Source organism: Penicillium mononematosum, assembly GCF_028829835.1.
Source record: "Penicillium mononematosum strain IBT 11891 chromosome Unknown utg000005l:1.0-9366267.0:1.0-9372171.0, whole genome shotgun sequence".
Lineage (NCBI taxonomy): Eukaryota > Fungi > Ascomycota > Eurotiomycetes > Eurotiales > Aspergillaceae > Penicillium > Penicillium mononematosum.
Genome location: NW_026643275.1, coordinates 28,988 through 43,423, shown reverse-complemented (window position 1 = coordinate 43,423; position 14,436 = coordinate 28,988). Strand labels below are relative to the sequence as shown.

Genomic DNA, 14,436 nt, shown 5'->3' with positions numbered 1-14,436 from the left:
GTTCTTTTGTCAGTCCCAAGGTCCTCATGTTTCGTTTACTAATCAGATGATAATAAAACCACTCCAGCGAGCCTCCGTACAGCCAAATAACCTGTACAGCTCCACTTCAACGATTTCTGAGATTATATACTAAATGAAGCTAAAAAGACTCTTCAGGATGACAACTTTGTCACTTTTGGCCTTTCTATTTCAAAATTTGATGACCATATCTACTGTTTAGATTGTGCCCCCGAAATTATTTCAGCCCTATTCTGCAGGCGAGAATCTGATCCTGGTCGGGCCGGACCATAAGACTTGACGTATGAAACTCGGCGCATGAAAGGAATTGATCGCTGGATGAATCGTTGATCGTTATCTTTAAAAGGCTTAGGATGTCCGAGACGTGCAGCTTAGTATTTTTGGAGGAGTATCAATGGATGTTCTTCTCCTAAGATGTATATATAGAAATAACTGAGATGGTTCGTGTCTTTCAATGCCAGTGATCTTACTTTAAGGAGGGCTTGGACTAAGCAGTGGATTCTGTCTGTATTGGGGGGATGTATCGGAGTTTAAATATGAATGGCTGTGCAACTTCGGAATGTATATAAATACCTGACTATTTTAGGCTCGGAGATGGTTGATAGCGTAATGAGACTGATATAGATGATATTAATGTAATGGAATATGAATTTTATTCAATGCTCGATGTTGCTGTACGCTATTGGCTATTGTCACAGATTACAATCCAGTCCATCAGCGCTTCTGTGAGCACGACTTTATCCCACCACGGATGGTGATGGAGCGATTTCGTATGCTGGATTGTGATCATCACCAGTTTTTGGAGGAAAATGTGATCAAATAAGTATTCACTCCTGAATGTATCGCAATTTACCTATGTTGTAGGTATATGTGTAGTCGTTAAATCCACATGTGGTGAAAGGCACCAAATGACAAGTCACTGTAATAGTTAATAGTTAATAGTTAATAGTTAATAGTTAATAGTTAATAGTTAATAGTTAATAGTTAATAGTTAATAGTTACGGAGTACTCCGTACTATTAGTTCAATGGTCTAGGTCTACTACATAGTAAGTTAATAAGTTAATATATCCTGTTTCCTCCATATCCACCTCGGCCCTTTCCCCCGCTCAACTTCCTCTCTGACTCGCTCACTCTCTGACACTCTTCAACCGGATTCATCTTTATTATTCTCTTTATTCTTTATTCCTACTTCCTACTCTATCTCTTCTGAACATCTTCTTGAATGACATCCTCACTCCCTCCCTGGCTGTTCGCGATATGCCTGTGGATCAAATGCTCCACCTGAGAATTGACTGCCCTATGGACAATGTCGCTATGGCGATCACTCCTCCGGCCGAGAATGATTCGGATCTTGAGGACAAAATTGAGCCCGTTACCGGATCTTTGAGTCGCATTTATCGATTTACACCGTGAGAATCCCCCTTTAAGCCTTGAGGCCTTGAACCCTTGAAACACGTCGGATATGAAGAATTATTCCATCATTAACCCCTTCGCAGTAAACCCACTCTAGTATTAGACGGCACCCTGCGAGTCGTCGAAGTCTCCAATAGTCATGTGGAAGTCTTCAAGCGCTCACGAGCCCGTCTGTTGGCAACGAATGTCTACGATCTTCCCCCCTCCATCCTCCCCGCCCCCGACGTCGCATCTCTGAGTGGTGCCCTCGGTGCTGCCATATCAACTCGCGAAGTGCAGATCATCAAGCGTGTTCATGTGGCCAAATCCGATGCCTTATTTTCACTCAGCGTGACACCCATCTTTGAAGACGACTCCCTGATCTACGTACTGCTGGAAGCCCAGCGGACCAAACACCAACGGGACAGGTCGGACTTGATCAACGAACAAACCTATCTCAACGAAACCTACAAAATCCTGGTCAACACCGTGAGGGATTATGCCATCTTCATGCTGGATACGCGCGGCCATATTGCGACTTGGAATTCCGGAGCCGCGATTTTGAAGGGGTACACATCATCTGAGATCATCGGGCAGCATTTCTCCATCTTTTACGGGCGCGATGACCGCGAAGCGAAAAAGCCCGCCCGCGAGCTCGAAGTCTGTTTACAGGAAGGGAAAGTCGAGGATGAGGGCTGGCGTTACCGCAAGGATGGCACCCGGTTTTGGGCCAATGTCATGATCACCGCCATCTATCAGAATAGCAGCCATGTGGGATTTGTCAAAGTTACTCGCGACATGACCGAACGCCGCGCGACACAGGCCCGTTTGATCGACGCCTTTGAAGAATCTGCCAAGTCGAAGTCGGACTTCTTGGCCAACATGTCCCACGAGTTGCGTACCCCGATGAACGGAATGCTCTTGGCCTTGACAATGCTACTGCGGACCGAGTTGACCGATGAACAGCGGGAATTCGGGTGCATCCTGGAAGACTCGACCTCTATCTTGCTGCAGGTCATTAACGATGTGCTAGATTATTCTAAGCTATCGTCGGGAAGCTTCCCCTTGAATGTCGACGTTGTCAACATCCCCAGCGTGATTTCTGCCGTGGTTCGGAATTGTCAGTCGGCGCTCAAGCCTGGCGTTGAAATCATGGGCGGTGTTAGCGAAGGCTTTCCTCCAAGCCTCAAAGGCGACCCGCTGCGATTCCGCCAAGTTCTGCAAAATATGGTCACCAACGCAGTCAAATTTACCGAGAGCGGTCATGTTCGGGTTCATGCCACTTATGCCATTGACGAAAAGGACCCTGATATGTATGTGATTTCCACGCAGGTAGTGGACACTGGTATCGGCGTACCTGAAGATGCCACGAACACCCTCTTCACCCCCTTCACGCGATTCGCGGACACTGCTGCAAAAAAATACCAGGGTACTGGCCTTGGTCTGTCGATATGTAAGAGCCTCGCTGAATTGATGGATGGAACGGTCGGGTTCCATGCCAATCCCGATGGACCCGGTAGTGTGTTCTGGATGACGGCTAGGATGGCTCGCCTTACCTCGCCAGTGTCTTCAGCGAAGCAGAAGTTGCAACCGGATACACCCGAGGCATTGGATAATTCCGTCTCGCTCGAGCAGATCGCCCCGCAAAAGCACATCCTCCTAGTCGAAGACAACAAGGTCAACCAACTTATAATGTTGAAACTTCTCAGCAGCCTGGGTTTCAAGCGTGTCGATGCTGCCTGGGATGGAGCAGAAGCCGTGCGTATGGTCAAGCAGAAGCCTTTGACCTATAATCTGATCCTGATGGACATCAGCATGCCGGTCATGGACGGATTGACCGCCACAGAGCATATTCGACGGATGAAGGTCGATGTGCCCATCCTTGCATTGACGGGCAATGCCCTCAAGGGTGATGCAGAGGCATATCTGGCCAAGGGAATGGACGATTATATCGCTAAGCCCTTGCATCGGCAGCAGCTGGTGGATTTATTATGGAAATGGTGCGGACGCTGAGTGGTTGCTCATTCCAAACTGAAGGGTATCACAATGCCAGTTCGAGGCCGTTTTCGACGCGAACAAGGCACGGTAGTTGAAATAGACCCGTGTCAACGTCATGGGAGAGATTTGCGGTCGCACCGTCAGGTTGAGAATTTCCAACCGCCCCAATCCCCCGTCGATGCCGCAGAAGTGCCGCCATTTTCACCACCAAACGGACCTTTGAAGCGATGTCCCCACAATGCTTTGAGTTCTGGGAGTCCTGGGACTTCTTTCACATTGAGGACTCAGGTTCTCCGCTAATCATCTGCACCTGAATATCGACGGCAATGCCATCTGCCGAGTCGATACAGTTCCCTGCACATGACATGCCCCAAGAGCTATCATCTTTTGCTTGCATGACTTATGCCTGGAGAAGGCACATGGAATTATGTTTCTGCCACCGACGTTGCAACCATGCATCATTGGGTGGCTTTCTGTATCAACTCTAATACCACTCATGAGATCATCTCCCATATGCGGAGTTTAGGCAGCCGCTGGGTGAATGACAGTTGCGGTGAAAGGCTCGACGCAAGAACGGTCCCTTCGTAGCTTGGGGTTGGAATAGGAACCAATTCTTCCAATTAATTGTAAATTAGTACAAAGGTATGCCGGGTGCATAAGACTGGGCTTTCACCATTTTACCACATAGGCAAGTATCCCCAATAATTCCATCTGAATTTCAGGGAAAGATGATGCTTTAACATTAACAGTTCGGCTTTAAGATCGGGCCCTCAACAATTCAATTCCTCCAGTTTTGTTTTCACAACATTTCAGAATGTACTCCCTACTCCGTATAGCTTCTCCAACACCCGAAATGAGGGGATTTAGGGGGAACCAAGATCGTCGACCTCATTTCGGCATCTAAGGAGAAACCTTTCAATTATGATTCGACAGAGGCATTTGAAAAAATACCCTCTCCACACTTCCACCGGACACCCCCCGACGTCCAGGCTTAGGGTTACGGTAATAAAGTGCTAGTTGCATTTTCATCGCCTGATTGCGAGTCAATCCCTCAGGGGTAGTGTTATCCCGAGGTACAACACTGATGATCTTTCATTTTCACATGAGGTCATGGCTGTTATTATGTCGGACTGTAATTGCTGAGATTCTCTTCGGATTATTGAAAGGGACGCTGCTCTGCGAGTGAAGACAAAGATACGTGTTTCCAAATGTCTCGAATCTCGTCCACTCCATGAGTTGTAGCGAGCGCCATTTTCGAAAAGTCGCCGAAGAACGCAACCTCATCAGGGAAGAGATATACTCTCCGTGTCAATGATCTTCATATGGACCTCGTGTGACCTGCCTTAACCTTCCGAAAGGCGTCAATGTGGTCTTGCTCTTGTTAGATAAATGGCTCCGAGGAACACCACCCCGATGTTCAATCCTTAGGGATATACTTACGGCTAAGGCAAAGTTAATGATAGGCAGGATAAGCTCTATCCTTACCCCGTTTGATTTCCCGGGGTATTAGCATCATTGATCGACTGGCCGTCTTTCCTCTTGGGCGATCTGAGTCCAAATTAATGGTGCTTAACCCCGAAAGCCCCATTCAGGCCCACCTTGGAAGACAGGAGAAGCTATAAAGGATGTCTTGTCTGCCGCGGGTCTTTTTTTACTTGGTCCGCAAGTTTGAAGGAGGAAGCTGAATTGGCGAATTCCTGCTAGGACTATTACCATGAAATCATTCATTATGCTTTGTGCTCTGGCGGCCAGCGCAATGGCAGTGCCAACGGCTCATGATTATCAATTGCACGAGCGCCGCGATTTCATCCCCAAATCCTGGGTCGAAGGAAAGAAGCTCGACGGACATGTGTCACTGCCTGTGCGAATCGGGTTGACCCAGTCTAACCTAGACTATGGCCATGAGCTGCTTATGGACTTGTATGGACTTGCGCAACGGACCTCCCACGGTCTGAAACTAATATTGATCTGTTTAGGTCCAACCCCCACTCTAGCCGCTATGGTCAATATCTGTCCGTCAATGAAGTGCACGACCTGTTTGCTCCAACAGAAAAGAGTGTGGAGGATGTGCGTTCTTGGTTGGAGTCGGCAGGTATTGCAAAAGACCGTATCACGCAATCAACCAACAAGCAATGGGTCCAGTTTGATGCCGATGCCGAGGAGCTGGAGAATTTGTTACACACAAAGTACTATGTCTACTCACATGCTGAGACGGGCCGATTGCATGTGGCCTGTCGCGAGTATGTCGGTCATTTGAATTGGATCTACAGTCTCGCTGACCTCTGACCACAGATATCATGTCCCGAGCTCCGTGCGTGAGCACGTCGACTATATCACTCCAGGAATTTCTCTGCGGGAGGTGACTAGTGTTAGGAGATCGAGTAAGCAGAAACGTCTTGTGAATGGGATTCCCCCTATCCTTGAGCCGATCCTCCTACCGATTGAGGAGCTGCTCAGCGAGGCTCCGTCCCTTTGCTCCCAAGTCATTACACCCCAATGCATCCAACGTAAGTGATCTGAGTACAATGCCCACACATTGAATATCCTGACAGGCCTACAGAGATGTATAACATCAGTGAGGGCCACTCTGCCACAGAAGGAAATGAATTGGGAATCTTTGAAGGCATCGGGGACGTCTACGCGCAGGAAGATCTAGATTTGTTCTTCTCGAAATTGTACTCGTACGTTGCCTTTGTCATGTTCTATCGGGCTAATTGGATTTCGAACTGACACTGCTGCAGGACAATCCCCCAGGGCACACACCCCATTCTCAAGTCGGTTGATGGTGGCGAAGCTCCTACAGACACTTCCAGAGCTGGGCCTGAATCCGATCTGGACTTCCAAATCTCCTACCCGATTATCTGGCCACAGAATTCTATTCTTTTCCAGAGCGATGATATGCATTATGAGAATCATTATACCTTCCGTGGCTTCCTCAACACGTTCTTGGATGCCATTGACGGCTCGTACTGCAGTACCATCTCGCCTTTGGACCCTCCTTACCCCGATCCGGCGGATGGAGGCTACAAGGGCTCCTTGCAATGTGGCGTGTACGACCCACCCAAGGTCATCTCGATTTCCTATGGCTCCGCCGAGGCCGATCTCCCCATTTCCTATCAGCGGCGACAATGTGCCGAATTTATGAAGCTGGGTACAATGGGAGTTTCAGTGCTGGTCGCTTCGGGTGATTCTGGTGTGTCTGGACGTGGAGGCGACCCGACCCCTAGCAACTGCCTTGGTACAAATGGCAGAATCTTTGCTCCGGACTTCCCGGCCACCTGTCCATATCTTACTGCGGTGGGAGGCACCGAAATCCCCACAGGTTCCTCGCCAGGAGATCATCAGGAGCAAGCTGTCACTGAGATTCCCGTCAGGCGGCGGTTTCAGCAACATCTACAAGGCGCCTGACTATCAGGCTCAGGCTGTTGCTGATTACTTTGACAAGGCCCAGCCCTCATACCCATACTATGAGAGCGTGGACAACAGCAGCTTCGGTGAGAATAACGGTATCTACAACCGGATCGGCCGTGCCTATCCAGATGTTGCTGCCGTGGGTGATAAGGTCGTCATCTATAACCGGGGAATGGCCGTGTCGATTGGCGGGACATCGGCCTCCGCACCTGTATTCGCCGCAATCCTCACCCGGATCAACGAGGAGCGACTGGCCGCTGGCAAGTCCACTGTTGGCTTTGTCAACCCTGTATTGTACGCACACCCTGAGGCATTCTTTGACGTGACCACGGGCAGCAACCCGGGTTGCAACACTGATGGCTTCTCTGCGGCGAAAGGTTGGGATCCAGTGACGGGATTGGGTACGCCCAATTATCCTGAACTTTTGAGAGTTTTCATGGAGTAGAGTAGTTTAATATAGGGCAAATGTCACATTGGACACATTTAAGAAGGGGATATTCGATGTCGATGCAAGTTCTGTTAGAAAGCAAAAGTACGGTGATACCTGAGTAAATAATATAACGACACAGGACTATGATATTGTACCATTTCTTGACACTCGGAGCGATCGTACCGAAGCCGAGGGACCTTGGGAGGGATTGCCCGTGTCTGATAGCTTGATAGCAAAGCCAGAAGAGAAAATGCCAAAGAAAACGAAATACCAGAGGCGCACAGGTAACCTTGGAAAATATTTGATGAGAAATCAATTGGAAGAGTTGAATTTGAATATATCACATGACATCATAATTTACCCCGCGGGGTTATACAATATATCCTTATATAGTACGGAGGAGGTACTCTTAGATAGTACTATATGGTATATAATAGACAGCAAATACATATCTTGAGTACTATATACTTGGAATAATAGCAGATATATCATATGTACTCAATTGCAATAAATGGAAATGACTTTATTACTCCCCTTCTCCCCTTGTCCCCCCCCCAAGTTAATCCTCGGTGGAGTCTACTCCGAGAGGGGCGTGGGATGGACATGGCCAGAAGCCCCGCCGGAGAACTGAACAGTTAAAGGTTGGGGCATTTCCACGTCTTTCTCTTTCTCTTCCAATTATTCTTCAACCTCTTAAAAATGTCTCTCGGAAAGAAAGTCACTCTCAACACCGGCCACCAGATCCCGTGCGTACATTCCTCACATATTGAGACCTTTTGAGACTCCATCACTGACCCCACGTTCAGCCAGCTGGGCTTTGGTACCTGGCAGTCTGCCCCTGGCCAGGTCGGCGAGGCTGTCTATGAGGCCTTGAAGGCTGGTTACCGCCACCTGGTATGTACATCTCCCTCTTGTCATTCGTTTAAACCATTCGCTAACCTCCACCCTCAGGATTTGGCAACTATGTATGCAACACCAATCTTTTCATCATGAAACACTCCCCCGTTACAATTGCGCCATGCTTACCGCCTGTCCACAGCTACCAGAACCAGCGTGAGGTCGCTGAGGGCATCAAGCGTGCTTATAAGGATGTCCCCGGTCTGAAGCGTGAGGATCTCTTTATTGTAAGCTTATCCATGCCAACTTGGGATATCATCCTGTTTCAGCAACTGACATGTCATTCTACAGACCTCCAAGTTGTGGAACAGGTACGCTATCTCGAATCACATTTTTGCATTACCAGGTTATTGACCCTGCATGTAGCCAGCACCGCCCCGAGGTTGTCGAGGCCTCTCTGGATGCTTGCCTTGCTGAGCTTGAGTTGGATTACCTTGACGTATGATTATTCCATTCAGTGGAACTGTGGGCTATTGCTGACATGACCAAGCTTTACCTTGTTCACTGGCCCGTTGCCTTCCAGAAGGGCGATTCATACTTCCCGCTCGTTGCCAACAGCCCCGTCGAGGGTGGTGACGTGATCATTGACGATGGCGTCTCTATTGTGGACACCTGGAAGGGTAAGTGGTTATCTTGTACACATGAGAGATGCAGACGTAGCTAACTCCTCTTAGCCATGACCCAGCTCCCCAAGAGCAAGGCTCGCTCCGTTGGTGTCTCCAACCACAAGATTGAGCATGTTCGTATCCTTCCTATCCCAGAACTTGCCATACATCAGCTAATACGCCCCGCAGCTCGAGGCTCTCATTAAAGGCACCGGTGTCGTCCCTGCCGCCAACCAGATCGAGCGCCACCCCGTGCTCCAGAGCAACGACCTGATTGAGTACTGCCAACAGAAGGGAATCCACGTTACTGCTTACTCCGTACGTATCTATTCTTTTGTGTCGACGGCAGAGGTTAACTGAACTTTTAGGCATTTGGTAACAACATGCTCGGCATTCCTCTGCTCATCACCCGTCCCGAGGTCAAGGAAGTTGCCGAGTCTGTTGCCAAGCGCACTGGCCAGGAAGTCAGCCCCGCACACGTCATGTATCTCCCCCCCTTTCTATACTATTGTCTCGAAAGCTAACATTCTTCAAGTCTCGCCTGGTCTCAGGTTGGTGGACACAGTGTCATCCCCAAGTCGGTCACGCCTTCGCGCATTCGCGACAACTTCAAGGAGATCGAACTCACCCCCGAGGAGGTTGAGAAGGTCAGCGCTCTGGGCCAGAACCGGAAGCGATACAACACACCTTACACTGCCAACAAGCCTCGTTGGGACATTGATATCTTCGGCGAGCCCGAGGAGAAGCCCGCTGGTCACAAGGTCATCCTGAGTGTTTAATTTCGCGTGCCCCCTGAATGAGAGATATCCGTGAACAGGCACCAGCCGATATATCTAGCTAACTTGCTCAATAATCAACCGATGACGATCAACTGATCATCCCGTATAAATGCCTTGGCACATGCTTGCTGAGTCCCTGGTCCCTGACGCGCTACCCATGCGTTGTTAGCCCTGGAGTTCTAAAACACCCGCTCCCTGTAGACTGAGTTCCCAGCAGAGTGGTCCCAAAGTGGACTGGCGGTGGTGACATATGAATCAGAGCGAAGATCCCAGACTACACAAGCCCATGCAGATACTACTTCGTAGGCCAGATTCCCTTGACCTAGACAGTTGCCTTCTTTGAAATTCAGAAAGGGCAGAAATCATTATCAAAACATGTCGCATTCAACAAAGGGTCCAAGGGTATATGTATAATTGCAAAAGGTTGCCTGTAACGTGGCTTCTGCCATCTCACGGCTGTTCCATTCATTGCCAGGATCATATCTGCTCGTCAATCGGTCATGAAAATCGCTTTATGCTGCGTGTATTGGTCGTTGATGAGAGCCCGAGACTGGTCCTGCGTCCAACTCGTGGTATTCCTGGACTGGAGTTAATCCATTTGCGGCCTCATAGACCGAGCGACCATCCAATAATATCGCCGATCCCACTGGCTTTCGGGGCAAGAGAGTCGGCGGTTCTTCCGGACGTGGTGCTTCTTCTTGGGGTGAGATACTGCCCTGAGAAATGGGGACCTTTTCATAATGTGCCACGACGGTTGATGGGGTGGATGAAGGTGGGATAGTTGATTGAGTGCCTCCACCTCTTTGTCTCTGGCGCCGTCGTCGAAGCACGAACCATAAGACCAACACAATCAGAAGGACAACCACGATTACACCCACTGCAATCCCGCCCTTGGCTCCTGGACTCAGGCCAGACGAGCCACTGGAGCAGGTATAGCCGTTTCTGAAAACTCTGTCGGATTTCAAACTGTCTAATGTACTGCATGACATGGAACTGCTGCCCACGATTGTTGTCTGACCTTTGACTTGATCAAGAGAAGGTAGCGACAAGCTGGTATATTCATCAGCATCTTAGAGGTGGGTGTTAATGACTGTCGCAATGAACATACCTGTCGAATGATCCCGTCAATTCGAGCTGTCCGTTAACTTGTTCCAAGTCCTGGAACCCCAGCGTTTTCAGTTTCGGATTCCCCGTGATGATTATGCTCGAAGAGACTTGTGATAACCCGCCCATGGTGATGGTTGTGAGTGAATCGAGATTGCTCAGTGTGATACCGCCCTGCACACTATCCAAATCAGGGGTAAAAAGACCCGTGAGCCCTGAGGCACCCTCGGCAATTAATGCACCCTGGATTTCCTCGACATTATTGATGGTGATCGCTCCGCTGACAGAAGGGGATATCGTAATGCTTCCTGAGACTGTGTCGCAGTTTCTCAGCTTGTTCGCATCGCTTTGGCTCGAGATGGTCACACTGCTTGAACCTATAGGGAATGAGCTACACAGCTGGCAAGAAAAGCAAGCAGTATATTACTTACAGGCAGCAGAGTCAGCGACCGCTCTTTGCCATGCGCTGGCAATCACCAGAAGGTAGATTACTATCATCCCTACGGGTAAGGTTTGCGGAGATCCAATTACTTATTCGACGCGACAAACCCTGAATAATGTTTGCGCGAAGGCACTGGGTATTCGCAGTTTTAAGGCAATAATACGGAGGGAGGCGGAGTCGAAAATTTCCGGCCTTGGCCTCGGCCAATTGTACTTTTGTATGTCAATTGAGCATCAAGACTGCGGATCGTCGCGGTGTTTTTATGGTGTTGATTGGTCAAGTTTGGATGTTTTGTTTAGCGATGCATACCCTGAATCCACAGGCCAATGGCGGATCGATCGTTCTGCCTGTGCAATTTCCATTCAAAGGCACGGGCCGGGAGACAAGATGCGCGAGTGCAGTCTGACAAATCATTCTCTACCTCCAGGCTGCCTGAATTGATCACCGTAAAATCTCGGCGCCGAAGCCGTGTTGCTATTTTTGTGTCTGGACCCTGTCGTAATTCAATCCCTGTTCAGCTATTATTCCGTACGAGTACGGAGTACTCTGTACTCCCGAGTATTGAATGGAGTACAACATAGGCAACAGAATTTAATATTGGCGCCCCTTGGCGGCCTGGTTCAAAATCCCCACATGAAGTGACATCACTCAAACGGAAGAATCAAACGAAACGACCTGGTCGATATAGAATGATATTGGAATATCAAAACCACTGAAGATTGGAATCTTCCAAGGTTGGAACATCCATTTTATGCCCGGGGTCCTTCCAAGGTTGGTACCGGGGCCAACCATGGATGTCGAAAACTTTCTTGGACTTGGAGTTTCCCCAAAAAGCTGACTCAGCACATGCGGGGAACCCTGCCCCGGCATCATGTTCGGAGAATCTACATGTATGAATCTCGATAACAGCCACCTTGAGCTGATATCTCTATGAGAGTAGGCAAAGGTTGTGGAAGGTGTCGTCATCGACATATCCGATGTGTGATTCCCACGGGGGGCATCAACTTGCACTCCATGTTTGCGACTCGGTCGGGCGTGTCATCTCGATCCCCGTTTCCAGTTCAAGCCTGTCCACCACGTTTACCAAAAGAATAATGGTGCCACTGCCCGATTTGAGTTAGATTGGGATAAAGAACAAGTTTGGGTGGACGTGTCACAGCCTGGTAGGAACCCAGGACCTTATTGCTTTGGTGATGTACTGATCTCGTCTAGTGACATTCGTCCTGGAGGCGAATGATGAATCGGCTGGAGACGAACATAGTGCTTTAGAACAATACAGCAGTCTAGCACCAGAATCGGTTGGAGACGAGCATAGTGCTTTACGACCATACACTCCAGCACCAGAGCGGGTATCACATGGTAGCAGTGGATGGACTCAAGGTCTTCCCTCAGAGGACACATATCAGGCTCAAGCTCGCAGCCCAATTTATGAGAATCGATCCCATCAGGACTCTACAAACAGTCCACTCAGCCTTTTGTCAGACAATGGATCTACACTGTCACTAAGAGAGGCATCACTGATGCGCTACTTTATACAGAAATTAGCACCCTGGGTAAGCTATCGGCGAGTCTGATCTTAGGGTTACATATCTGACATTTTAGGCCGACGTCTGTGACATACATTCACATTTCAGCACCGAAGTCCCGAGACGAGCATTGGAGAATAACATGGTATTGCAAGCCATCCTGGCTCTGTCTGCGCGACATGATGCAATATTGGCCAACGATAGTGACTGGGAGGCATCAGCTTATCATGGTCAATGTTTGCAATTATTAATTGCGGCATTAGATCAGGCCGAGACAAGTTGTGACGAGAACATGCTCATTGCGGTCGTGATTCTTCGTATATATGAGGAGCTAGAAACAACCACTGACCAGCAGTTTCACCTACTTGGGTCCAACCGTTTGGTGAATCTTATGGCCCGCTCTGCCTCCGCTGGCGGAGTGGCAGAGGCAGTGAGCTGGCAGTTCTTGCGACAAGCTATCTATGCATCGGTAGTACAGTATCAACCTTTACAACTCGACATGCAGAATTATGAGCGCTCGTCAATGTTCCACCGCCACGATGACGGTGCTTGCGCTAATCGAATTATCTATCATTGCGCCCGAATTCTGCAAGTATGCTGTGACGCGCCCGGAAATATTGTGGAAGAGGAGACCTGGCGCCAAATATCAGACAGCGTGAACGAGTGGAATCGAACCAAGTCCACAACCTGGCAACCTATCCGGTATCAAGCATCGAGTGTGGCTGCTGGTCGCCCTTTCCCTGAGGTGTGGATGATTTCCCCGCCTGCAGGTATGTCTTTGGTCCCGTTTTCGACGACACATCGTGAAGTTACTGACCGCAACCAAAGTTATCGGAATGCAGTATTATCACTCGGCCTGTATTTTTCTTACTTTATCCGAAAGTCCATCGCACAATATGAGCGATTATGAAAGGGCCCGCTCAAGGCGTGTGAAGGAGGTAAGCCAAATCACAGTTCTGAGTGACTATATTTGCAAGCTGATCCATATCCTGGAAAAACAATTGCCGACCATCTTGTCATGGTTATTGGATTGTCTCTATCCAATGAAAGCGTAGAGAATGCCTATTTTATGGCATGCCATTTATTACATCGCTGTTCGTGTGCCCTCCATGTTCCTCGACACTCTTGCCTGCTGACCTGTCATTAGTTGGCTACTGTCTTCGGAACGTAGTCGAGCACGAAGGATCACTCAAGTTCTTGGCACGAGTAGAAAATATGCTGGGGTGGCGCACTTCATGGATAATGCGGGAGCTGGAGCATCAATGGACCGAGTTGGCTGCGTTTGACGCGAGCGACAAGATATAATAGGTGTTTATGAGCCCAAGAAATCAACCACTCAGAGTTGAAAAAGATTTAATTTGGACCAAGAGCCCCCGGATTGGACTCTCCATGAGAAACTCAGGCCACAGGGGCAACAGCAGGTAGCCGTATGTAAAGCCGGATGGCGGTTCTCATGGTGACTCGATGAAAGTCCAAAATCAGTCTCGACGGAACCCGCTTGGAATTTCGAACATTTTCCGAAGCCGAAGAAGAGAGAATACTAACCTCGCTGTATAACTCATAAGAATGTATCAGACTGAATTGTCCTACAATTCTGACTTTGAAACCCGCCGTGGTCCTTCCAACTTCCTGTAAGTGTGCTGTGGCCAAAGAGACTGGAGGACCTCTTATGATTGAAGAGACTTGATTCGACCTGACGTAGGCTGTAGGCAAGATGTCAAAACTCGAGCCATATGTATATGGTATTTGCTTGTCTGGTCACAATGCTCAGGTGTATGGTATGCCCGGATCCTTGTATGTCTTTCTAACCACTCTCCTCAGTATAGCGCATTA

The 14,436-nt window shown here is 48.9% G+C and overlaps 5 protein-coding genes across 5 annotated transcripts; 4 read left to right on the top strand and 1 right to left on the bottom strand.

Moving 5' to 3' along the window:
• Positions 1-1,276: 1,276 nt before the first annotated feature.
• fos-1 (sensor histidine kinase/response regulator Fos-1/TcsA) lies at positions 1,277-3,424 on the top strand (the record flags this gene model as incomplete). The annotated part of the gene is made up of 2 exons (XM_057294901.1): positions 1,277-1,428; positions 1,516-3,424. The coding sequence occupies 2 exons, from the start codon at positions 1,277-1,279 to the stop codon at positions 3,422-3,424; spliced, it is 2,061 nt and encodes a 686-aa protein (XP_057142783.1).
• Positions 3,425-5,123: 1,699 nt separating this feature from the next.
• N7519_008124 (S53 family peptidase) lies at positions 5,124-7,265 on the top strand (the record flags this gene model as incomplete). The annotated part of the gene is made up of 6 exons (XM_057294900.1): positions 5,124-5,329; positions 5,386-5,649; positions 5,702-5,916; positions 5,970-6,090; positions 6,151-6,706; positions 6,732-7,265. The coding sequence occupies 6 exons, from the start codon at positions 5,124-5,126 to the stop codon at positions 7,263-7,265; spliced, it is 1,896 nt and encodes a 631-aa protein (XP_057142782.1).
• Positions 7,266-7,949: 684 nt separating this feature from the next.
• On the top strand, positions 7,950-9,531 carry akr1 (putative aldehyde reductase (AKR1); the record flags this gene model as incomplete). The annotated part of the gene is made up of 11 exons (XM_057294899.1): positions 7,950-7,996; positions 8,057-8,144; positions 8,202-8,215; positions 8,290-8,374; positions 8,439-8,458; positions 8,514-8,586; positions 8,638-8,767; positions 8,822-8,886; positions 8,942-9,070; positions 9,121-9,236; positions 9,288-9,531. The coding sequence occupies 11 exons, from the start codon at positions 7,950-7,952 to the stop codon at positions 9,529-9,531; spliced, it is 1,011 nt and encodes a 336-aa protein (XP_057142781.1).
• A 512-nt stretch (positions 9,532-10,043) lies between these two features.
• N7519_008122 (uncharacterized protein) lies at positions 10,044-11,133 on the bottom strand (the record flags this gene model as incomplete). The annotated part of the gene is made up of 3 exons (XM_057294898.1): positions 10,044-10,581; positions 10,640-11,012; positions 11,067-11,133. 3 exons carry the CDS (start codon positions 11,131-11,133, stop codon positions 10,044-10,046), a joined length of 978 nt encoding a protein of 325 aa, XP_057142780.1.
• Positions 11,134-12,007: 874 nt separating this feature from the next.
• Positions 12,008-13,658, top strand: N7519_008121 (uncharacterized protein; the record flags this gene model as incomplete). Its single annotated transcript, XM_057294897.1, has 5 exons — positions 12,008-12,112; positions 12,138-12,240; positions 12,290-12,630; positions 12,680-13,373; positions 13,432-13,658. The coding sequence occupies 5 exons, from the start codon at positions 12,008-12,010 to the stop codon at positions 13,656-13,658; spliced, it is 1,470 nt and encodes a 489-aa protein (XP_057142779.1).
• Positions 13,659-14,436: the final 778 nt, after the last annotated feature.